Source organism: Dermochelys coriacea, chromosome 15, assembly GCF_009764565.3.
Source record: "Dermochelys coriacea isolate rDerCor1 chromosome 15, rDerCor1.pri.v4, whole genome shotgun sequence".
Classification (NCBI taxonomy): domain Eukaryota; kingdom Metazoa; phylum Chordata; order Testudines; family Dermochelyidae; genus Dermochelys; species Dermochelys coriacea.
In genome coordinates this window covers 26,311,744-26,336,933 of record NC_050082.1, presented here as the reverse complement: position 1 = coordinate 26,336,933, position 25,190 = coordinate 26,311,744, and the positions used below count along the sequence as shown (strand labels likewise).

General features: G+C 46.1%; 1 protein-coding gene across 4 annotated transcripts; it reads right to left on the bottom strand.

Annotated features, from left to right (window-relative positions):
• Positions 1-2,405: 2,405 nt before the first annotated feature.
• LRRC43 (leucine rich repeat containing 43) lies at positions 2,406-17,503 on the bottom strand. Of its 4 annotated transcripts, none has more exons than XM_038373731.2 (11): positions 17,371-17,503; positions 16,212-16,496; positions 14,609-14,719; positions 14,268-14,407; positions 12,399-12,637; positions 10,084-10,262; positions 9,023-9,155; positions 7,041-7,180; positions 6,739-6,843; positions 5,925-6,116; positions 2,406-4,858 (listed from the first exon to the last, which is right to left on the bottom strand). In XM_038373731.2, the coding sequence occupies exons 1-11, from the start codon at positions 17,455-17,457 to the stop codon at positions 4,613-4,615; spliced, it is 1,857 nt and encodes a 618-aa protein (XP_038229659.2). In that variant the 5' UTR covers positions 17,458-17,503; the 3' UTR covers positions 2,406-4,612. The 4 variants fall into 4 exon arrangements, 3 of the variants coding, with proteins under 3 accessions (XP_038229659.2, XP_043353711.1, XP_043353712.1); XR_006275786.1 differs by having other exon boundaries at positions 4,770-4,858; positions 5,806-6,116; XM_043497776.1 differs by lacking the exons at positions 16,212-16,496; positions 17,371-17,503 and adding an exon at positions 16,008-16,161.
• Positions 17,504-25,190: the final 7,687 nt, after the last annotated feature.

Here is a 25,190-nt window from a genome sequence, read left to right as displayed (position 1 = left end):
ATTGTCTTACAATGACTCTCAGCTGGTGTTAATTCAGAAAGCCACAGGGGACAGGTGAAATGTTAGCACTGTTAACTGATTCACCACTGATCGCTTGAGAGACAACCAGTTAGACGGCGATTGTAGGCGGACCATAGAACAACTGCTCCCCAGTTGGAGCCAGGGTTGTCTGGCTTTAAACCTTCATCAGCAGCCACCCCCAAGGAATAGATTTGACAAGAGCCCTCTGCATCGCCCAGCTCTCGCTCTTTTTCTATAGCGCCTAGCATCATTTGCTGAAACGTATTACAACGTATGTGGAGCTGGGGAACTTCCCCTCTTTATCCCATACCTTCCTGTGTCTTCCCTCTGCTCAGGAAACTTCACCAATAAACCCTTAGGGAGTTTTCTTCATTTATAACAAATACACTCTGCCCTTTTCAAACCTCTTATTGCTACCATCCAACCATCTCTTCTTACAAGCTCCTGCGGCATAAGTAGGTCTCCACTTCTTCTCTAGCAGACCCAAGAGGGCCACACAAGCTGCTCTCTTGTGACCTGTCTTGTCAAGTTCTCCTTGAAGGGCAGCCATGCAAGTTATTGTTTTCTAGCCCAGCAGTACAATATCTCAGGTGTGCGGCTCTGGTGACACCATCTGGCTGAGAAGGCAAATAGACCTGCCAGCTTAGGACTCTGCCTTTATGTTTTCTCCCTGGAGAAAGCAGAGCATTGAAGACAGCTTATCCTCAGCTCTCAACTACTGTTAAAGGTGCCACATGACAGCAGCCCACAAACAAACGTTCCAGACATTCTGAAAATGAACAGACGGCAGAGATGACACGTAGCTGTTGATAGTGGGGAGGGGCACAATTTAAAGGTTCTGGTGGTATGCAGCAGGGTTCAGGGAAGGCATATAAAACACTGCAGAAATCTGGGGGCATGTGACCCTGCATGTGTCACCTCTGATTCACAGCCAAGTGACAAGAGTTCAGATGACACTAGGAGCTTGACCTGCTGATGGCAACAGTTGTAAGGCCCAGGCCTCCCTGAAATGAAACGGCATTGAAAACAGTTTGTGTGTTAGTGTGGATGAGACAGAAATAATTTTCAACAACCACTACAGAAAGCATGAGTTAGTGGTACGGCTGGGAATAAAACCCAGGAGTGCTTGTATTTGCCAATCCAAACTCCATCAAACAATTGGAAAGGCAGCTCCCACTGAGACTCCTGCTGCTACATTTAAGCTCATTGCCATCAGTGACTTCTGGTTTTAAGAACTTCTCTTTGGCCATGAGGCATGCTCCTGCTCCTGGTGGGGCTGCTGGTCCATCTTCCCAGCCTATTAGGGACCAACTCCACACCCAAAGGCCATCTGGAAACTCACAAAGTTATTCCCCTAGCCAAAGCAGGAACCCAGAAGCCTTTCCCTTTGCATTTCTTCCCACAGCTCCAGGACCAGCCTCAGCAACCAGGGCCCTTCCCACAGCTCTTTTGTCAACCAAGCTCTTTCAGCCTGACTCCTTCCCAGCTGGGTCTGATTGTCTCCTCTCCCAGGCCCAAACCCATGTCTCTGAACGGGGCTGGCTGGCTTCATACCCGTAACAGGGCAGATCACCCTGTTATACACCCACTGAAGTCTGGCAAAGCTCCCGGTGACTTCAGGGGAAGTCACAGCAAAGTCAGCAGTCAGTGGGAGTTGAGCGTATCTCCAAGCCTCTCAGGCTTGGGTCCTACAAACCCAAATCAACCAACACCTAGCAAGCTTCACAGGTTTATTTCAGTGGTGGAGACTAGGTTTTTTTGCTGCACATATATAACATGAACCTGCCTCATCAAGCAAGTGCTTCTCATTCCTTTATCAGTCCTGGGCATCGGATGTGGCTGTCCACTGAATCAACTGAACTTGGAATTCTACTGTCAGAGGCACGGACTGGATTTCTTGGACTTCAGGAGATTCTTTGTTTTTTCCTTTTCCTGAGGAAAACAGTTAGTCATTGTTTCTAGGAAACAACCATAGAAAATCCCACTACTCTGAATGGGCTGCATGTGTCCTTGAAGTTTTTGCAGTCATTCCAGTTCCTTAATACAGATCAATTTGAACATGAATTTGTTGGATAAGAATCCAGCAGTGTTAAGATGCTCAATCCAGCTGGGTACAGTTTTGCTTTGTTGTTTTAGAACTCAATATCCACCAGTCAGAGGAGAGAGAAACAGAAATTCCAAAGCACATGGAAAGGAGTACTTGTGGCACCTTAGAGACTAACAAATTTATTAGAGCATAAGCTTTCGTGAGCTACACGAAGTGAGCTGTAGCTCACGAAAGCTTATGCTCTAATAAATTAGTCTCTAAGGTGCCACAAGTACTCCTTTTCTTTTTGCGAATACAGACTAACACGGCTGCTACTCTGATACCTGTCATAAAGCACATGGAGAATCTGTTCAGGGGGTCAAATGAAACCTACAGGCCTCAGGCTGAGAATACATCTTTCAGTGTCTGGTCAAATCATTCATTGTGGATGAGACTTCACTTTTGCCCCTGTCGGTGAGGGATCCTGATTAAATGGTAGTTTTCACTATTTGTACGTATTTGTTGAATAGATGATGCACACTAATTTCAGACTATGGGTTATTTGCAAATTGTTCACTGTGGCTGCACCTGCATTAGCAAACTCTATAGCTACCATTCATCACTAGTGCAGCTCCAAGAATGGTAGCAGTGGAAGCTGTGGTGTAGACAGAGCTCAGATGTCTTCTATGGGATCTATACTGCAGTGGTGAATTACATCTACTACTGTTAGTACCAGGTTTCTAAGTGTAGCTAAAGCTTTTGACCCCTCATTATTTGTAGTATGTGATCGGCCATCTAACTCACAAGACATTTCGGCTCCCTGAATGACTGACATACCTTTTAAACAGGAGAATAGCAAATGGTGAATAACCCACTGTGCAGCGTGATAATTTGTGATACAATTCATGACACTTTCAAGATTTGCACACATTTTCATGAGTCCCTGGCAGTTGTCTGCACAGCCAGGAAAAACAACAACAAATGCAGCCAATCGCACCTTAAATTATTGCACCAGCTCTTAGCTCTAATAGTTCAGGTCTGACTTGTGGAAATACGACCACCTCTTTGCCTATGAACCCTAAACAACAAATGGAAACCCTCAAGCTACTTGGTGCATGCTGCTGGCTGAGCAGGGGTACCACAGATTATGTCCCTAATCTTTGAAAGACAATCAAGTATAGGTGTAGTTTGACTTCTATATTTGGAGGGGCAGCTCCATTCAGGCCAACGGGGCCATGCGTGGGGGGCAGGGCAAATTCCACAGCTGCCAGAGGCTTGCAGCTTGGGGGGTGTGCAATGTCCCCTACCCTCCACAAACTATGCCCACGCAATCAATTTCTCCCCTGCTCTGCCAGCCAAGGGAAAGGGTTGGCTAGCCTTAATATGCACAGAAGTAAGGAAATGCCAAACTAAGCAAAATCTTCTGCTTAATACCAATGAGTTTTCCAAGTCCATGATAACACACTTGGATATTTATTGCGCATCTGACTCCATCATTGTTGCTGAGGCTGCATGATATTCCAGTCATGAAAAAAATAAAAAGAAACCCCCGGTGCTAAGGGCTACTTGTAACCTTTCAAGCCTGCCCTCTGCAATGGTTACAATGCATTTGGTTTGTTACAAGTGTGCTGACACTAGGTGGACTAGCACTGTGGCTATGGCCTCTTTCCCTATATGGGTGAGTGGGTTGCTAGGGTGGTGATCGAGTTCAGTGCAGCATCCAGGAGCATGAAACTTCCAGAAACGTTTAACGCTTGTTTCAAATGTGTATCTTGCTCTATGGGGTGAGAGTCGCAGCTGGTTCAACAAACTGTCTTTTCATACAACTTTCTCTCAAGCAGGACAAGCACTGGCTGGAAAGCAGCTGGGACACTCTTCTAGGACAAGGTAGGAGCTAGGGCACTGGGGAATCAGAAAGTCACCCTGAGGCTACAAAAGACTCCTCTTCCTGCAGAAATATTGAAAAGCAAGGACCTCACAGCCTGTTGTCACCCTTCAGATGTGGGTGGGTCTCATTCACAGACAGGGAAACTGAGGCACAGAAGGGTTAAGTGACTTTCCCCAGGTCACACAGTTGGCAGCAGAGCTGGAAAAGATGCTAAGAGTATTGATGGCCAATCCCTTACTCTAAAGACTAGTGAAGTCAGGGGAATAGGAGAGGCAGGGCTGCAAATTAGGGGACTTAGGTTCTATTCCTTGCCCTGCCATGGGCTCATTGTGTGAGCTTGAGCAAGCCACTTCCCGTCTCTGTGCCCTGATATTACCTTTGCCATGTGCGTTGAGATCCACAGATGAAAAAACACAATGAGATTGTTAAGTGTTAGTATACGCTATGTTATTACTAGACAACACTCCCCTATCGGATCAACTAGCCCATGCCATGCCCTGAATGCGTATGTATTCACACAAACGCACACACACACACACACACACACACACACACACACATCTACCTAGCTAGGCAACAATTGAGCAAGGTACTTAAGCATGTGTCTAACTTTAAGCACACATACAACCCCAGTTTGGTGAATGGAACTACTTGTGTGCTGAAAATTAGGAATGTGTTTAAGTTCCTTGCTGAATTAGAGCTACGAAGATGCTTGTGCGCAACCTACAGCTGGATGGATGGAGGATGCTGGCGCTGCCTTGCTTATTGTGCATCTCAGTGACACAGCCCTTCCGAGGGGCTCTAGAAATGTTGATAGCTCTACCTCTGCCAATACCTTTGACAGCCACTGTGGTTTTTTGGCTTGCAGGACTTTCTCCCCCAGTTTTCGTTTTTTTGTTCTTGTCTTTGCTCTTCTTAGCATCCTAGAGAAAAGAAGTTTGTTGTTCTTAGTAGGGAAGGCTTCCAAGCAGCTTGTCTGAAGCAAAGTTTAGCCCTAAAGTCACAATCTCCCGACTGGGACATCATGGTCACTTTCACACAGCCGGGTGATGTCGCAAGCAGAGGATTAGGATTTAAAAGGTGCTAATCAGCAGCAGGAGCTCAGCAAACAGCCTCTGTACTCAGAAACGAGAGAACGTCAGAAAATAGGAAATGTCAGAGCCACGCTACAATGGGAATATTTCCCGTAAGGCCTCCACAGCTCTTTAGGATTTATATCCTACCTAGGAGCAATGCGAGAAGGGACTTGAGTGAACGATTTCAGTGTATGAAATGGAGACTGCAGACAGATCATTTCCTCTTTAACATAGGACCATATTAATAACACCACCACCTAACTCTTATCCAGCACATTTCATCAGTAAAATTGTCCATGTGGGGTATAAGGGCTTTTCCCCTTTCCTCTGAAGCATCAGGCATGCGTCAGTGCCACAGACAGGCTACAGACTTCATGGACCACTGGCCATATCAGACTGGCACAATCATATGGGCTAGTTTGGCTTTACATTGACAAGATAATGGAGAGAGCCTGTGTGTGGTATAGTCTCATCTCCAAAGTCAAACCTATGTATCTCCCTAAGGGCCCGAGCTCCTGCCGTCCTTCCTCACCAAACTGACCCCTGGAATGAGGGAAAACTCCTTTGACTAGGGCTGCAGGATCAGGCTCCAACTGACAACCTTCTCTTTAGGCCTGTGTAGAGGACTGAGGCCAGCTGAGATTCTGCACTCTGTGCCCTGATGCCCAGCAGCAAGGTTCTACTTCTGCTACCTCTCAAGCTCTGTCCATCAGCTCAGGCCAAATTTTGCTCCCCTTGAAACACATCCAACCCTATGGGGTGTCCCACAAGCCAGGACCAATCGCCACGCTCACACATGCAGAGTGCTCCTGCTGGCAGCAATGGAACCCATTCATCCCATAAGGGCAGCGTCTCATGCTTCGCGTTATTAGCTGGGATGAAGATTTGCTGCTAATACTAGAGTGGCTGGTACCTTCTGCTTAGGAGACGGTGGCTGAGTTGTTTCCTCAGTGATGAGGACTCCGAAGTCACACACCATGGCCACAAGCTGGTCGCCTGTTAAGAGGCTCTCCAAGTTCACGTGCCCAGACCCCAGGCTTCTCAAAAGAGGCGGCTCACTGCAGAGTTCAATAGGGCTTTCCTTTTTCTTTTTCTGCTTGTCGCCCTGCACAGCACAAATTTGATCATGTCCAAGAGTCACGCACCTTAAGATCACAGTTCATTCATCAAACACCATCAGATCTGGGAACCCCAGTCCAGACTTATACATGTGACACTATAACACCCACGCCCCATACAGAATGAAGATTGAGCAAAATGGCTGCATCGAAGGTCTCCACCTGAGACTGGGAGGGGCTCAATACCTGGGCAAGAATTTTAGGAATAAGTGGAAGGCGTCTCATAGAAACTGAGGCCCTGATGATTACTTGGCACAGACCAGTCAAGGGACCAAGTGCTCAGTGCGTGAGGGAATAACCTCAGCTGAACAACATAGACACTGTTCTGTTGTAGCTCACGTGGATATTTTTTCCATTTGATGTTTTTTAATGCAGCCTCTCTGCAACAGCCTGCATCATATGGAGTAGCAGCAGATGCCCTTCTGCACCCCTGATAGGGGTCTGTGTAAGTGTAGATCATCGCTGACAGACTGAGCAGGAGCACAGGTTAATTAAAAGTGAACTGTGCCTGTAAGTGACACTTCCTTACTCTTTGTGTGGGTTTGCTTAGCCCCCTTAACCAGTCTTCACAATAACAATATCCTCCCTCACCCCCATCTCTGTTATTACCTTACCACCATCCTTTGGCTTCCCCTTCTCTGCTTTTCCCTTATCCGCCTTCCTCTTCTTGCCTGCATCTTCAGCCAGAGCTGCAGCAATGGGCCATGAAAGCACCTAGCAAGATAGAACAGCCTGGTTCTCATGCTGCAGTATTTGGGCTGCAAACAGCACAAGGGATCTCGGTTTGTTACACCGGAATTAAAAAGATGCAAATACAGGGGAATGTTCACATTATTGTCAGGCTTTCGAAAAGCTTGTTTTCCTCCCAGCCGGACCGTGTCCCTCCATCCCAGAGTATGCCAAGCATTTACCTTTTCCTCTACAACAGTGACGGTGGTTCCAGCCATGAGGAAGGCTTTCAGTGCCACTAAATCCCCAGTGACATGCTCCTTCCTGTGGCTGCACTCAATGGTCTCAGCCCAGTGCTTCCGAAGGGTGAAGTGCCTGTTCGCTAAGCGAGAAAACACAAAAGGAGCCATGAGGCCCACCTTGACATCTCAGCTGGGCCTGCAGAGCACATGCAGGGGCAGTGCCAGCTTCCCCCACACTGCTCTGCTCTAGAGCACCAGTAGGAGGGAGTGGGGAGCTGGGTTTCCATGATCTATTCAGTCCTTGGGCTCTCAGCTCACACTGACAACATGGGGAGTGGCTGGGGGCAATTAATCCCAATTGTGGATGCCGTTTGTTAGTGATGTGGACACTTCCCAGCCGGGAACTAGACTCTGAGACCCACCAAACGCTATCACGCTTGCTCTGGCGAGATCCCAGAACAGAACCAGCTGGCCGTAGCCCTATAAGTATGTTTGGCTCCGTTGCAGACAATGGACTTACTCCAGGGCTAAATTTGGCCCACTGGTTTAAGTCCAGTCTGGCTACAACAGAGAAGCTCACCCGTGGGGTGATCAGAGGAGAATATGATGTATAATAGAGAAACAGAGCATCTAACGGACCACTGTCTAGGATGCAGTAGAGAGCAGAGTGCAGGAGACAAGAGAAATCCCGTTACCATGCGAAACCAGGAGACTCTGGTGAGATGCACTCCTGGGTATTCAGCTAGCTGCCTCGATCAGAAGCAGCCTGAAGTCACTTTCGAGGCAGACACGTGAGAGTGAGCGAGTGAGTTTGATGCCAGGAAGGGACAAGACCATTTTAAAGGGAAGAACAATTATTCTCACATTCTCACTTATGCCACAAAGCACACAAAACACCCTCCCCTAAAATAACCCTACTGGCCTCCCATTAATGGCAGGACCCAGTTCAAAATTGCCAATCTCCTACAGTATTTAAAGATCTCCCAGTGCCTTCCTCCAGCTTATATCAAGGATCTTGTCCTTCTCTCCCCTCCTTCATTCATCTTGCACTGGCCTCCCCTTCTGTCCCTTCACAGGATCATTCCACTTCTGATGCAAGAGCCTGCCATCTGGGAGAGCCCCTGAATCTCTGCTTCATTGACTCTCCATCTCATAGAAGATCTCAGCTCTTATCTCCTTTACTTTTGCCTCTTAGTTTCTCTCCCCCTTTGCTAGTATTTATTTTAACTTTGTGACTATGAACCCAACCCCCAAATCCTGTACACAAAGAACGCTCACCGACTTCAGCAGGAGCTCCACGCACAAAGCAGATCCAGGATTGGGCCCTGCATTCATGCTGTAATGCACCGTATGCAGGTATGATGGTATACAATATAAGGGCCTGATCCTGCAAACTTTTACTCCCAGATGTGGTGCTGACTTCTATGAGTAATCCCTTTGACTACTCGCAGCAGCCAGTGCTCCTCCTTGCAGAATCGAGCCCTGTAGCCTTCTAAGCATTGAAACAACACATGCTGTAGAAACAGGGAGCACTGACAACTGAATAAATATTTTGATATTTTGTCATTCAAGGACAGTTTTTTTTTTAAATCCCTGACATTCTGTTTGGATCAGGAATTGGTCTTTTTATTTCACACTGGGCTTCTGGAGTTTCGTACAATCTATAATACTGTAATTATCACACCAAATGAAATTACAGATTCAAGACAATCACTAGGGAAATGTAAATCCTAAATCTGATTTGTATTCACTGCATTTATTTGGAGAGCAATATCTGTCCCAGACCAGCTGTCTTGCTGGAGAATAATACCACCAATTAATTATTAAGTGGCATGGTCTTAATAACGGATCTAGCGGTGACCTACACTACTGGAGACGTGTTGATGGCAACACATTTCAATGAAGCAGCTGATGACATTCCAGGAAGACTGATAAACATCCCAAGTTCAGTTTAAGATAAGAATTTCTTGATTCTGTGGTACCCCTGTTTGCTGGAAGCTCCTGTTTAAGCAGAGAAGACATAGATGAAGACTCCGATCCTCCTGTGTCAGCATTCCCTGGTGGGCTCCCAGAGTTTGGTGTAGCCACCATTTGACTCTGATGGAATTTTATTACCTGTAACAGAAAAGCATCAAAGGTACCTATAGAAGGGGACAAATTCTGGCTGAGTCTGCACACAGACACAGGTTGCAAGGGGAGAAAGGTGCCTGTCTATATCATGGCATTTCTGAAATGCCACTACACAGACTTCCCCTATCATGAGAAACATGGAAGGGGCATTGGAAGCATGCCCAGTAGTGCTGATTCTGGTGAACAGGTCTACTGAAGTCAGTGAGACAAAGTCTACATATTTAAGCACATAAACACACCCTTCTGTGCAGGAACAGAGTACGTGGAGGCAGAGGACCTATAGGGCTGATCTGAGACAGAAAGTGGACATACATCAATACTACCTTTGCAGCATATATCTGTGCCCAGACCGTGGGATTTTAAAAAGAATACATTGGAAATTCTTGTTATTTGCCTTTTGACTTTTTAACCTGTAGAGTTCCCATTTTCAAGCTTATCTCCACAACCATGAAACTAGCAATTTACTTTTTTTTTTAAAATGAAAGTAGAGAGGCTCGTGCACTCACATGACTTCAGAGCCTAGAGATTTAAGAAAGGCATCAAATATATAAAAAAAATCATGATAAAAATCTCAAGAACTGGCAACATTCCCTCAAATGGTCTCTGAAGCATGACAGCTGGGCACACACCCGAGGTGAAAGGGAAAATTAGCTTGCATGGCCAACTCAATCCTTGGGCTCTTTGCTGAGACTTCCAAACAGAGGCCAGTTGCAGGGATATGTTTTTTGTGATGTTGACAGTGGCTGCTGAGAACTCACCAAACTCTTTTCATACAAGTCAACTAACAACTTTCAGTCATTAATAACCTGGGCTGTGTTACACCAGCAACCTGGAGGTGAAAGGCTTGTGAATCCCTCTCAACAACCACCTCCTAGCTCCCTTTGTTTATATTATAACTCATTTGAAAACAGACCTCAGAATTGTTAGTGTCCTCGGCTTCCTCCCTCTCCATAAACTCGTACGTCACATAGTAGCTGTAAGTGATCACTGGAGACTCTGGGCCGCTTTCCAGCTCCTCTGGCTTGCTGGGGTTGGGGACACCTTTGATTTTCCCAACATTCACCACCAGTTGTGCTTTATTCCCAATGAGATCTAAGAGGAAGACAATCCAGCCATCGAGTTACAATGTACAGTCTCCAGGATGGAATTTGAGATACTGTACCAAAGCAAATTAAAGGAGTACTTGTGGCACCTTAGAGACTAACAAATTTATTTGAGCATAAGCTTTCGTGAGCTACAGCTCACTTCATCGGATTTCCTAAGCAAATTAGGAAACTAAGGGGTCAAATATTTTAGTGGAAGGGCTGTTTGGCAGGTGGGAATCCTCTAAGATATGTCTACACTGCAGTTGAGAGGTATGACTGCAGCAAGCGTAGACACGAGCTAGCTAAGTAAAAACACAGCCTAGTTCCACCAAGGAGCAACCAATTTAGTTCCTGATCCATTAATGCCAAGTTTCAGAGTAGCAGCCGTGTTAGTCTGTATTCACAAAAAGAAAAGAAGTACTTGTGGCACCTTAGAGACTAACAAATTTATTAGAGCATAAGCTTTCGTGAGCTACGGCTCACTTCATCGGATTTCCTAAGCAAATTAGGAAACTAAGGAGTCAAATATTTTAGTGGAAGGGCTGTTTGGCAGGGGGGGATCCTCCAAGATATGTCTACACTGCAGTTGAGAGGTATGACTGCAACAAGCGTAGACACGAGCTAGCTAAGTGAAAACACAGCTTAGTTCCACCAAGGAGCAACCAATTTAGCTCCTGATCCATTAATGCCAAGTTTCAGAGTAGCAGCCGTGTTAGTCTGTATTCACAAAAAGAAAAGAAGTACTTGTGGCACCTTAGAGACTAACAAATTTATTAGAGCATAAGCTTTCGTGAGCTACAGCTCACTTCATCCAATGAATGCATCCGATGAAGTGAGCTGTAGCTCACGAAAGCTTATGCTCTAATAAATTTGTTAGTCTCTAAGGTGCCACAAGTACTCCTTTTCTTTTTGAGAATACAGACTAACACGGCTGCTACTCTGAAATCAAAAACTATGCAAAGAGTTCCCTTTCCCCAGGTGATGGGCTTGCCTTCACAGCTCTATTTTAGCCTTCTAGGCCCTTATTCAGGAAAGCAAGTTCAGTGCTGTCCTGAACAGGGGCCTTAACAAGGGGCTTTCCTTCTGAGGGAACCTTTTAAACATCTGACTTTAAATACAGTCAAGGGGATTTAAGCACTTGCTTAATTATTTACACAGTGAAAGTTAAACGTATTTTCTTGAATCAGGACACTAATCCACCAGCATAGCGCAGCAACCTTGAGTGGGAAAGGCCTGATCTAAAATCAAATACAAACCTAGGCAATAAGGGCTTGCTCATGCTCAGCCCAGCTAATTTTATTTCCCTTGCAGGGAGGCCAGAATGCGGAATTGGAGACAGCATCTCCCTTGGATGGCAAAAGACTGATGTCACAAAGAGAGAAAAGTAGGATTTTATCACAGCTGGGCTGTGGATCTGAAATCCAAGAACTGCAGATCTTTGTTTGATTAACAGCTAAAGACCAAATTTTCTCTCTCTAGGTTTTTATAAGGCGACTGTCCTTCACCATGGTGCCTGTTGTGGGATGCATGAGTGAAGTTCCATTGGTATCAATGGAAGTTGTGTATGCATAATCCAGATAGATTCTTCACCCAGGAATATAGAGAAATAATAAGAATAATGAAGACTACCTAGCTCTCACATACTGCCTTTCATCTCTAGCTCTCAAAGCACTCTACAAAGGAGGTCAGTAAATATCAATATCCCCTTTTACAGATGGCTAATACTAGCCAAGAGAAATAATTGGCTGTATAAAGTTCTCAACCATCTTCTATTTTGCCCAAATGTAAGAATTTAGAGAGTTTTAGAGGATACATCAAGACCCTTAACATTTAATGGAATTAAAAAACAGAATGATCATACTTAGTACTTACAGATATTTATAATTAGACATCACTTAATTAATCCTCCCAGCCCATCCCCAGATAGGTATGTGGGAACAATTATCCTCATTTTACAGATGGGTAAATTAAGGCAGAGAGAAGGGGGACTAACTTGATCACAAGCAAACAGGAAGCCATCAATGAGTCTAGAATGAAAATTGGAGACCCCTGACTCCCAGTCCCATACTCAATACACTACCCCAAGATGCCTTTAAAAAAAATTACAGATTACTATGGAGATATTTATACAATAAAGTCTCACCTGGCTTGCTAGACAGACCATGGAACTGATGCTTCTCATCAGGCAATATGTTCCTATCGTCCAGTATACAGAGTTTGGGCAGGCTGTCTATTACAAAACCTCTGTAGCCAGGAATGAGCGCTAAAGGGTTACCCTGGAGCACAAGCGTTCTGAGCCTCCGCAGAGTGGCCAGTTTAGAGACTATGCCCAACAGATCCGTAAAATTATTAAAACTTAGATCAAGAGAAAGAAGATTTGGCCTAAAAGAGAAGAGAACCGTGTTAGGGTGTGTAACAAACAGCTTTCAGGTCAGTATATAGGGCCCAGCCTGGAGTCTAAGCAAAGCTCTCATTGAAGTCAATGAACCCAATGCATTTTACTCGAGCCACTGCATGGTAATAACTTGGAACTGCAGGGGATCAAAGATGGATTCAAACTGGGAACCCACAAATTACATTCTCAATATGCTACTGACAAACCCCTGAGCTGTTCAGGCCATCCTTGGCATGCTACACACAGGACAGCTGGCTAGCGTACAGTATCCTTTCCTAGCACAGGGTCTAATCTGCAGGCCCTTATTCCGGCAAGGCTCATTAAAGACTTCAGGATGTTCCCCTTTGAAAAATGCAGATTGAAACAGGAGCACAGGAATTGCCATACAATCAGAGCCATGCTCCACCCAATCCCGAATCCTGTCTCTGATAGTGACCAGGACCAACTGCTTCAGAAGAAAGTGCATAATTAGTGGATAATTATAAATAACCTACACAGGATGGAAGCTGTTTCCTAGCCCATCTGTTCGTGGTTGGTTTGTGCCCTGAAGTATTTCATCTCTAAACTAATTCAATGCACCCTGATTGCTGTAGCCATTAAGACATAAAAAATAGAACAGACTAATTCAGCTGTGTGAGCAGATCCTACCCAGGTGCTTTACACTAGCTACTTTAACTGATGCTGTGTGTCACTCTTCATGGCAACCACACCTGTATTTCTTCTCCGTGGTCCTACAAGGCACCCATTCTCAGGCTTCCAGGTCCCCAGCCATTTTCCTTTCTAGGTGGAGACCTGCATCTATCTCCCTTCTGACCGGGGTATTTCTAGGCTGCATGGTTCCTTGACTACATTGGGTTAATCCCAGCACAGCCAGGCCACCCAAGGACACCTGATGGCTTTCTCTTCAGAGATAGTTAACAGGTGCCACAGGTTAGAAGGTACCACACAGCACTTCCTATACAAGCCTACTTTATTCTTAAGATAAAAACACTATGGAGAAAATATATTAAAAACAAGAACCTACATGCATGCTAATAAGCTTACCAGAGATCACCCGAGCCCCAACCAGGCTCTGGCAGGAGCAGTTCTTCAATACCCCATCTGTGGGATTTCCTTTGCAGTCACAAGTTCATCCATGCTTCAGCTCAGAACAGATGCATGGTTTTATGTGGCCTCAGCAGGCCAAATCCTTCCAACCCTCCCCTAAGGATTAGGGCCCTCCATAGACCAGGGGTCCTGTCTGTTTGCTGGATCAGAAAGGGCCCTGAATCAGTTTAAAACCAGGCTATTTATCCAAAAGTCCTTTCTTCGTCTGTTGGTCCTTGGAGAATCCACTTTGAACTAGCATATGCAGCTTCTCCAGGAAGGTGGCTTCAAATGGCTGACAACAGAGGAAGTATATTAGCATCCTCCTTCCTACTAGAGAAGGTACAGATAATTCCACCATAACATGTACACAATTGCATTTTTAATGCAATGGGCCCCCAAAGGTATAAACCCTACTTCAATAAGGTTTTACTTAGTTCAATAAAGTTAGTTTAGTTCCATCAGGTTTGTTCAGAATATTATGATATTGTCAGGCAGTCACACTATGGTCCCTTAAGCAATGGGAGTTACCAGAATTCTGCTGTGAGATATTTATCCTCGGAAGAGCCCAGCAGCGTGTTGTAGCCCAGCCCCAAATGCTGGAGTTCCGGAGGTGGGAGAGAACACAGATTCTGCAAACCGACAATCTCATTGGCACAGAGCTCCAAGACCTGCCAGAGAAAGAGGGAGCAACAGTTATTGGGGGAGGGAAATGATGCTCTAGAGGTTTTAAGTATCTTTTTTTTTTTGTGTTCCTTCTGCTATAGCCCACTACGGTCCATTCAGTCTGTCCTAGGCAGAAGAGAGACTCATCTTGACACACCTTCTCTGTCAGACCTCCCAAAGAAAGAGTCAGGAACCTGCTTATTTACCTTCAGTGTTCTAGGAAGGTTGGCAGAGTTTATTTTGCTGATTTGATTGGCACTGAGTATGAGCTCTTCCAGGTTATGAAACTTCAACAAATTTTCATCAACTGCATTTACCTGGAAAGAGATTCACATTCACCTTCAGTCAGCTGTCTCTGAAGCACAGATGTATCTTAGCATGACAATAAAGCACACAGGGCAACATCAGTGCCTGATTCTCTGGTTCTCACAAAGGCAAAATTCCCACTGGCTTCCAAGTAAGATTTCTATCCGATTTCCTCTAATCCAACCTGTTCAGGTTGCTTTATCGTAGTATCCAAGTGCCTAAGTACATTTGTTTTACCTGAATAAGAACTGCAGGATCACACCCATATTTTGTACAAATTGTGAGGTTGATCTTGAGATGCACTGGTCACCTGCAGCTCCCTGATTTCACCAGAGGCTTTGGGTGTTCAGCACGTCAGAAGATCAGGCCCTAGAGCTCCTAAAACGATTCTCAGAGTTACAAAACAGAGTTATACAAGGTGGCAGCAGAGGGAGAGAGAGGCAGATGAAACACGGAATGTGGTGGAGAGTGAATGAGGTGAAGGGACATCTGGAGGCACTCTGATCATTATTGATTATTGGTTCTCTTCCTCCCTAGGAACAGGCAGGCATACAACCAGAGTTTAGGGGGTGCAGCATCTACAGCAGTTTCATTCCCTCTCCAGTATGTTTACTTGATAATCTGAACAGGAAACAGACCTAGCCTCCCAATCCCTTCTGTCAAGTCTTAATGAGTCTTTAGACAACATCTAACATCACCTGAGCCTTGTTTCAGGAAAGCCCTTAAGCAAATGCTTAAGGCCGCCCATGTTCAGGGCAGCATTTAAACATGTGCTTAATTCCCAGTGAATTGAATGGGACACAAGCACATGCTTACAGTTAAGTATGTGTTTAAGTGCTATCCTGAAGAAGGGTGCTTTCCTCAGTCAAGGCCTTAATGCTGGACTTTTCTTATGGATAAATAAATGGGGTGAAAAAGATCATCACCCCGTTGGTAGGGTCTGCTGATATTACTGAGACATGTTTGAAAACTATAAAAAATATAGTGATATCGTTGTTTCTGAAAAGCTCTTGTGAGATGTATTTCATCACAAAGAGAATACAATGTTCAGGTTTGTTTTCTAGAACAGGAAGGTTATGGCAGCATCTTATCAGAGCATGAATCTGTGAAGAAAGGCGCTGAATTACAACTATAACACTTAGCCCTCACACAACACCAGGCAGTGAAAGCCATTGAACAAAACTGTAAACCCTGTATAAAACTGGAAACCACTTCAAGCCAGGGGATACTGCCACACCCCCAGCACCCCTAGCTTCAGCACCATTGCCAACGGTTGGATATTAATTAAGGAATACTTACAGCTCTTCTGTGAGATAAGAACATAGTAGCATCTACTTTATATGTGGGGAAACTGAGGCAGAAAGGCTACGTGACATGGCCAAGACCACAGAGGGAGGCAATGTCAGAGCTGGGATTACAACACAGAAGTTCCTGGCTCCCAATCTTGCACTAAGTCTTTCTCTACATTTTAACAATAGTGAAGTTCCCGCTGGTTGAACTCACTCCTTTATCCACTATCCTTAAGGACCTGAAGAACAAGAAGATGAAGTTGTCCTGGATAAGATGCGGCGATTGTACTGCCAGTTCCCTCAGGTGCTGATCCTCGGGGCTGCAGTCAGGTGGCAGAGCCCAGGGGGAGTCCTGGCTGCTCACAAACTCCATTAAGGTCTCCAGGCTCTCTTCACTGGGAGTTGCAATTTCCTGGTGCTGGGCTGTGCCTGCAGCTGCCTCTCTCTGGGCTGCATTTCCTCCAGGTTTCCTTTTCCTTAATTCGAAACGGGACCTGTTCTACATAGGCAGAAGGGGGCAGGGGAGCGCATGTGCAGAGGAATGAGGGCAAACTGAGAATTTCTGGGGCTCTGGGCCTGGCAGACCCTGCCTGCTGGGGATAAAAGGGCTGGGCCTTTTTAAAAACCAAATTTAAACCGTCTGAGGTGTCTAGGTCCATTCTCCACCTCCATATGCCCATAGGCCTCCAAGTGCCATAGGACGATCCTGGCTCCTTGTGTAGGGTGACCAGACAGCAAGTGTGAAAAATCGGGACAGGGGGGTGAGGGGTAATAGGAGCCTATATAAGAAAAAGACCCAAAAATCAGGACTGTCCCTATAAAATCGGGACATCTGGTCACCCTATCCTCGAGTGTTTAGTCTGCAGCACAGCTGGCCCCCAGGGGCCAGTGCAGCACCCCGAGGCATGAGTTTGGGTCTCAGCCTCACACCGCCCGTGACATTGCGCCTCGCTGGGAACACGCTGGCCTGGCCGTGCGGCAGCGTGAGGTGACACCGCCACTATCTAGGCGCAGGGGACGCTGCCCGCAGGCCCATCTGCAAAGCCGCGAACGGGCCTGGCCCACTGTGCTGCACCCCCCCCGTCAATGTCCTGGGCAGATGCTCCCCCACCTCTGACAGGGCTCCCCACTGGAGCCAGTGCAGAGGATACTGGGGGCACTGCCGGACCCCCCCCCTTTTCTCCAGGCCCTGCCCAGGCACCCAAGCTCCAGTCCCGCAGGACCAGACGCTGCCCCCTACTTGTCTCTCTGACTTGGGGGGGGTCTCTGGCGCCCCAAGCGAGGCTGCGCAGGGGCTGGGCTGCGAGGCAGCCCCCCTCCCCTGTGCCCTGGCCGGTTGCCGGATGATGCCCCCGCCAGGCAGGGGCCCTCACCCAGCTGCCGGCACCGCAGGGGAATTCGCCCAGGCACAGCCGGCGGAGATGCTCCCGGAAGGCAGTGGAGGCGCTGAGGCCGCCCATGGCTGGAGCCCCGCAGGTGGCGGGCCGGGGCCTGTGGCAACACCGCCTCCCCAGTTGCTAGGAGACCGACCTGGTTGCTAGGGCACAAACCCCAGAGCTGCCCGGCGGCATGCGCTCCCCGCACCCTGGCCACGGTGCAGCGCCCCCCTCCCCGCCACCGCGCCCACTGCGACGAGAGCCCGGCCCGCGGGCCCCGCCAACCCACGTGCCCCCCGCCGTGGTGGAGTCTTTGCAGGCGCATGGCCTCCAAACCCCGTGGGCACTCACATTGCCACCAGGGCTGCTGGAACAGTTTGTAGGGTGGGGGTGCCGGGAGCCATTGAACCAAACTGTAAACCCTGTCTATGAGGGGCACCACTACAAGCCAGGGGGTGCAGCAGTACCCCAATTCCAGCACCTTTGATTGCAACCGCAACGCCTCTGTGCACTTTGCGCACAGCAAGAGATCTGCCTGCGGCGCAGCCAGCACACATCTGCACAGACACTGTCGTCACAACACATCTGTACCCGCAGTGTCTCTGCACACACATTTCAGAGTAGCAGCCGTGTTAGTCTGTATTCGCAAAAAGAAAAGGAGTACTTGTGGCACCTTAGAGACTAACAAATTTATTAGAGCATAAGCTTTCGTGAGCTACAGCTCACTTCATCGGATGCATCCGATGAAGTGAGCTGTAGCTCACGAAAGCTTATGCTCTAATAAATTTGTTAGTCTCTAAGGTGCCACAAGTACTCCTTTTCTTTTTGCACACACATTGCCACCGCACCGTAGCTGAGCGTACAACAGCTTGCGTTGGTACCGTGTGCGTGTATTCCAGCACTTGGTCAGCCGTTTTATTCCTTGACATGAAGTGAACAGCTATACTCTCGCCTCCAGAGGAATTGTTTATTGCAGTGTCTACAGTACATGCAGTGAACTATCCAATGAAGGAATCAAAGGCCTTTTGAAGATTGGTTGGTTGCTTGTTTATGAAGTGATTGAAAACGCCGCAGCAATTATTGAGTATGAGAGCCAGAGAGCTTGAGGGAGCAGGACTTCACAAAGGGCTCGAAGCTATGGAGTAGCTTAAATGATGTACCACAAATGATTAACGAATAAATACAAATGTGAAAATATATGGGGTGGGGAGAATACATTCCCTGACAGAGAAGTTATTGAACAGCTGGATCCAGGTTAGAGATCGATTAGGAGGAGATTTGCTCTGGCTTTTCCCTTGCAATTAAATCAAAGTTTATAGGACTGTAGTAAAATACTGCAGAGCAAATGGACACAGTATTGATGATGTCAGCTTGTGGCATCCATTCCCCCTTCTTGCCCCCCACTCCCTGCTACTGTAATGTGACCAGTGGTGTTTCTGTACTTGTGGGGACACGGTGATTGGCTAACCACATACACGCTGTGGGGAGAATAACATGTACTGCTTGTAGCTTTAAAAACACATGTGCTCAAGTAGCAGTAGTGGCCGAACCAGGTTTTGCAACCTGGGGGCAATGGGTAGTGGGATGGAGAAAGCGCCTGCCTCACACTCACACGGCAGTAGCAGCTTCTGGGGGGCTGGGACTGACTCTCCATGCTGGGCATTGTGACCTGGTGCATGGGGTCACAGTGCCAATTAGATTTGGACTGGCCACCTTCCATCATGATGGAGGGAAGGCCAGGCCAAATTTAATCAAGTGGCATTGTAACATAGTGCACAGGGTCCCCATGCACCATATTGTAATGGCCAGAGTAGGAGTCAGGCCCTGGGGACAGGAGCTGTAGCAGTCAGGTGAGAGCGGGGCAAATTTGCTCTCCAGCCCAGCGTGAATATTCGTGTTGTACACCTCTTTTTGTCAATTGCATAGTATGCTTGAAAAAGTGCCACCCATACACCTAAAGGCTGCTGGGGGAGAGACGATAGCCCCTCTGGCCCCTTATTAGCTCCACCACAGTGCAGCAGCTGTCCAATATCTCTACTTTTCAGCCTGGAATGCTTGGTGTCATAACGCGCCAGCAAAGAACCCAGCTACACAGTCAAATGTGAGGATGAGTTGGGCCACTTGGGATTATTTATGATTATTACATATTTCTACTGCACAGCAAATCATGCTAGACAATTTATAGTACATCTAGAAAGACTTGGGCTCCTCTCTGGAAGTTCTTGGTCTAATTAATAGTAAAATGAATACTCTAGATTGTGAGCTTCAAAAATTCCCCTTTAGGGATTTTTCAAACAAGCTTTTAATTGTCCGTAAAATGCCAGTGTATCAGTTTTCAACTACTCTACTGTACATAGGGGCTACACAGGGGAACATTGTACCTCCCATTTCGGCAGCTCTCCAGGACAGATGCTGATCTGTCACCTTATCAGCATGACAGAGCAGTGCTTATTACAGATAGCTATGGAAGGATGTGCAAAGGGAGCCACATACACACAAGATAGTGGTTTGGGGTGGAAGAACCATGCAAATAGCTTATCCCCAGTTGAGTGGAATGTAGTGAATCCTGCTATTCATCTCTGAGAAGCTGAAACACCAAAGAGCATCAGTAGCACGGAGAGATTTTCTGGATCAGAGCCAGTTATTTATTATCTGTTTTACCAGTGCTCATCAGGGCCCTACTCATAGACCAGGACTCCACTCTGCGAGGTGCTGTACAAACATCAAACAAAAAACTGTTTCCTGCCCCAAAGAGGTTATAAGCTAAGTACAAGACAAGAGACAACAGATGCTACAGTGCAGACAGATGGGGGAGTGCAAGGAAACATTGAGACACCATTGGTCAGCATAATAAGCAGTGGTCTCAGCACACCAGCAGCCTAATCATTGTCAAATTTTAGGTTGGCATCACAGCAAAGGAGAGTTTTGAGGAGGGGTGAGGTTGAAGGAGGATGAAGAGGCAGCTTTGCAGATGTTTGCAGGGAGCTCCTCCTAAGCGCTTGTTTGAAACGTTAACAAGAGTGTGGTGGAGGCTGGCTTCAGGGGCTTATCAGAGGCAGGAGTCGACAGCTTGCTCATGAATGAGAGGTGATGGGTAGGGTGAAGATAGGCCGGGTAGGGCCTTGGAAGTGAAGCCGAGCAGCAAAAGAGGTATGTTTTGATGGTACATTGTGAAATGAAAGACGTGCAGGATACCCATAGAATGGATGGGAAATAATTAAACAGCCTGAGCACACAACACCTTTACTCGCTTTCCCATCTTCCCAGATCAGACCTGCCCTGCTGAATTACAGGTGCTCCTCTACGTCACCGTCTCAGACCTGCCTGCAGCACTGGGAGCTCCCTTGCTTTCCTCTCTCAAAAAGAGAGGGGTTGGTCCAATGATTAGGGAACTAGCCAGGGCATGGGAGACCAAGGTTCAATTCCTTTGTGTGTGACCTTGGGCAAATCGGTTAGGCCCAGATCGTCAAAGATGTTTAGATTTCCAACTTCGATTGGTTTCAATGGCCTTAGCTTCTCTGTAACTCAGTTCCCCACCAGCAAAACAGGGTGTTGGGAGCAATGCCCTGCTTCACATGGGTGTTGGGAGGTTATGTATGTTACAGAGTGTGAGGGTCTCAAGAGGGGGTCCATAGAAGTACCTTAGAGAGCTATCCTTGCTGTGCTCTGCTGCTGGGACAGATGGGCTCACATGATGGGTGCCCGCAGGCCACTGGTTGGTCCAACTGAGCTCTTAATCTGGCAAAGTGGAACAGCTGCACCCAAAGTTTGTGAGCCTCCGTCCTAAAGCATTAATTTGACAGCTTGAAAAATAACAGCACCCTAAGAGTTAAAGCCTAGTAAGTTACATTTGTGTAGCACAAGATGAGAAGAGTTACAGCCCTCCATTAATGGTTCTCTTTCAGCTTTGATTGACTTTCAGAACAAGGATTTGCTCTGATGGTCGCAATGCTAGGAAAGCATTCATGCCCATAGTCTCTCTTAGAAGAAATAACTGCCTTTCTCAAAACACACAATGGCTATGAAGTCTTGCAAAATGATCATTGCAAGACTTCCATGCCATCTTGAGGCTCAGATACTCCGGTATTTGTTTTCTTCCTTGTGTTAATCCTAACAAATGGGATCCCCTTTATGTGTCCTTTCCCTCCAAAGTCCTCTGTCCAATGCCATAGCCTTTATTATACCACATGCTAACATGTCTTCCTTTATGACATGCCACCCCTTCTTCTTGGGTCAGCCTCTCTTTTTCCTTCATCCTGATCTGTTGAACTCTTTCTCACCTACATAGTTGTCAGCACTGCATTGTACATGACGAAACCATCTGAGCCTGCATTCCCTCATTTTTTCTTGTATTGGTGTTACTTCTGAGCAGGTCTCTAACTCACACATTCCTCACATGGTCTTTCTTGCATATAGACCTTAAGCATCTCAACATTCACTTTTCTGTGGAACAGTTCATTTGCTTATGTTCCTTCTTTGTTGCCCAACAATCAGTGCCACACATTAAAACTGGATGGGGCCACTGTTGTATAGACTTTCTCTTTTAATCTTTATGATATCTCCCTATCACATACTATGCCACTTAACTGTCAATTTGAGCCAGGTATCTATTATCTTAGTTCTTATTTCAACCTCCATTTCCCCATTTTCCAGGATTCTGGAACCCAGATACTTTAAACGTCATGTTTTTGGTATTTTCTGCCCATCTAGTTTCAAGAATAATTCTTCAATATTCATATTATTTAAAATACAGACCATATACCTGACCCCAAGTCTGGCAATCAGCTGGACCCTGACCATGTGAGCAAGAGTCACCATCTAGGCATCTAAGGAAGAAGATTTTGTGTCCTTGGCCACTGTCCTGACTCAAGTTGAGACCAGTCTCTGATGGGGTTAAAAAAAAACAAAACAAAACAACAAAAACCCCAGAATGCAGCTGGCCAATTGTACACTGGGGGAGAAATTCCTTCCTGACTCTGGTGTAATTTCATCACCTTACACCAGGGTAACAGAAAGAAAAGGAGTACTTAGAGACTGGGAGTGGATGGGTCATTACACAAAGTAAAACTATTTCCCCATGTTATTTCTCCCCCGCACTCCACCCCCCACTGTTCCTCAGACGTTCTTGTTAACTGCTGGAAATGGCCCACCTTGATTATCACCACAAAAGGGTTTCCTTCTTCCCCCCCCTCCCCCCCCCCCCCGCTGCTGGTGATGGCTCATCTTAAGTGATCACTCTCCTTACAGTTTTCAGAGTAGCAGCCGTGTTAGTCTGTATTCGCAAAAAGAAAAGGAGTACTTGTGGCACCTTAGAGACTAACAAATTTATTAGAGCATAAGCTTTCGTGAGCTACAGCTCACTTCATCGGATGCATTTTGCATCCGATGAAGTGAGCTGTAGCTCACGAAAGCTTATGCTCTAATAAATTTGTTAGTCTCTAAGGTGCCACAAGTACTCCTTTTCTTTCTCCTTACAGTGTGTATGATAAAACCCATTGTTTCATGTTCTCTGTGTGTGTATATAAATCTCCCCACTGTATTTTCCACCGAAGGCATCCGATGAAGTGAGCTGTAGCTCACGAAAGCTTATGCTCAAATAAATTTGTTAGTCTCTAAGGTGCCACAAGTATTCCTTTTGTTTTTGTGAATACAGACTAACACGGCTGCTACTCAGGGTAACAAAGAGACTATTTTCCTATTCTACTTTGCGTCCCTTTTCTTTTGAAATTTCCTGTCTCTTGAGGCCATTTATTTAGTTCTCCTTTTCTGGATCTGTGTGGTCACATACTCAGAAACCGTCCTTTTGGAAATAATCTCATTGAGTGGGGTATTTCCCAAGGAGCTCTGGTGTTTCTCTTTCCCCCTCATAAGTACATCAGGCCTTCAATTTTGGGTCACATTTTCTGATTTGGGGAAAATGGAAAGACTTGATCAAGCTGACACTAAAGAAAAAGTTCTTGCCTTTCACCATCTTTCACCTCAATTCTTCTTAGACTGGTTATCTCACATCTGTGCTCTAATCTGTCATTTCCTTTTAAGATGCTATCCCTCACTGATTCATTTTCTTTTAGTTCCTGCATATCACTTCATATTTTCTTGCTTAACTCCAGGAGTTCAAAGAAATTCGCTGCCTTTTATTGTTTTCTCACTAGCAGTTTTCTAATCCCTTTTTCTTGTTGCATTGTCCATACATTTTAAAACCATCCAATGACTAGGCAGATCATTTCCTACTTCATCTACAGATCACAAGGCAAAAAGCAGCAATGTTACAGCAGAGTTCTTACACACACACACACACACACACACACACACACACACACACACACACACACACATATCCCCCCCAAAGCACTTACACACACACACACACACACACACACACACACACACATATCCCCCCCAAAGCACTTTTGGACAGTAGGAAACGACATGTCTAGTGCAGTAGAATGAAAATTCCATATCATTTCCATGCAGCACCAATACGTTTGGTTAGAGTGACGCAGTTCTGATAAAAGCTGACCTAACTATGACTCAAATTCTGGTTCCTACATCCAGCCTGAACACATGGGTTTGTCGGGAGACAATTCTGCAGCAGTCAGTCTGGAATCCCCCACCCCAGGCCACTCCAAAGAGGCCCTTGCATCCTTTCCAGTAAACTTTTTTCTTTAAGGTCATCTTGATCAAGACTTTTCAGCAGGTAGTGGGAAGATTCAGCTGGGGCACTCTATGTGGCTGTGAAACCACTGGCCTTGCCCACATCATGGCCCTGTTCCTGGTGGCACCCCCATCCATGCTAGTGAAAAGAGAGGACTGCCTTCCTCCACTGCCTGCCCCCAAACATCAAAATTACCCCAATCCTGCTCTGTTCAGGCCCTCCCCTCTCCATGCACTGGGAGAGATTTGCCCCTGTTGCTGTATATGAGAACTTCCTAGCTCCAATCTTGTTTCCCAGGCCATTTAGAGCAGTCCTTTGAAAACAGACATCAATGGTATGATCAAGGGGACTATGGCCCTGACCCTGAGGTCCCTTGTGCGAGTGTGACTTTATTTTAGTGGTGGTGCTCAGGGTTTACAGTGAGGTGCAATCTGGATCAGGCCCTGTATGTGCCACCTTTACACTAAGCAGTGAGACTCCACCTTCTCTCGCTATGGCAAAGCTTTCCCCTCTGTGTAGAGATGAATGTTGCATCAAAATAGGTCATAGAAATGGGCTGTGAATGTATAAAATGAACAAACAGAGAAGCCAAGATCACATTCAGTGGATGGTGGTTCAACCCCTTTAATACAGTGCATTCACAGGCCTTTGAATTTTTGGCGACATTAATGTTCGGTGAGACATAAAGAGGGTAACCGGCTAGCTGGAAATCCTGTTGCATCCCTCACCATACCTGGTCTGCAAACTGGGATACAGGGTTTTGCAATGAAACTAGTTCAGCTTGTAACCCACATGCTTTATACTGCAGTAATTTGGTTTTTAAATTGCAGGGAGAGAAGCAGCACTGGGCCGTCTTTAGGATTTATGGTGCCCTAGGTGGGATTATTAAACTGGTGCCCCTATGCCTGACTTGCTCTTAGCAACCCAAACATAAGCTTACAGTATTGGAAAACTTGCCACAGGCACTTTATTAAAACAGTTTAACTTAATTAAGCACACTGTAATGCTGATGGACTAGCACTAAAGAAGTAGCGCTATAGAAAAATTCTGATTTATTGACAGAATGATGCAAATAATATAATTTTTTAAATTTGTCAACATTTTATTAGAAATTTCTATGAAGAGGTATTGAAACAAGGATTTGTTTTTAATTATAAGCGAT

Excerpts from the sequence above, each read along its gene's own strand:
- LRRC43 (XM_038373731.2), bottom strand. The coding sequence starts at position 17,457 with ATGGGCGGCCTCAGCGCCTCCACTGCCTTCCGGGAGCATCTCCGCCGG. Across the intron at positions 16,497-17,370 it reads CCTGCGGTGCCGGCAGCTGG|AACAGGTCCCGTTTCGAATT; the intron begins GTGAGGGCCCCT and ends CTGCCTATGTAG. Across the intron at positions 14,408-14,608 it reads ACCTTCCTAGAACACTGAAG|GTCTTGGAGCTCTGTGCCAA; the intron begins GTAAATAAGCAG and ends TTTCTCTGGCAG.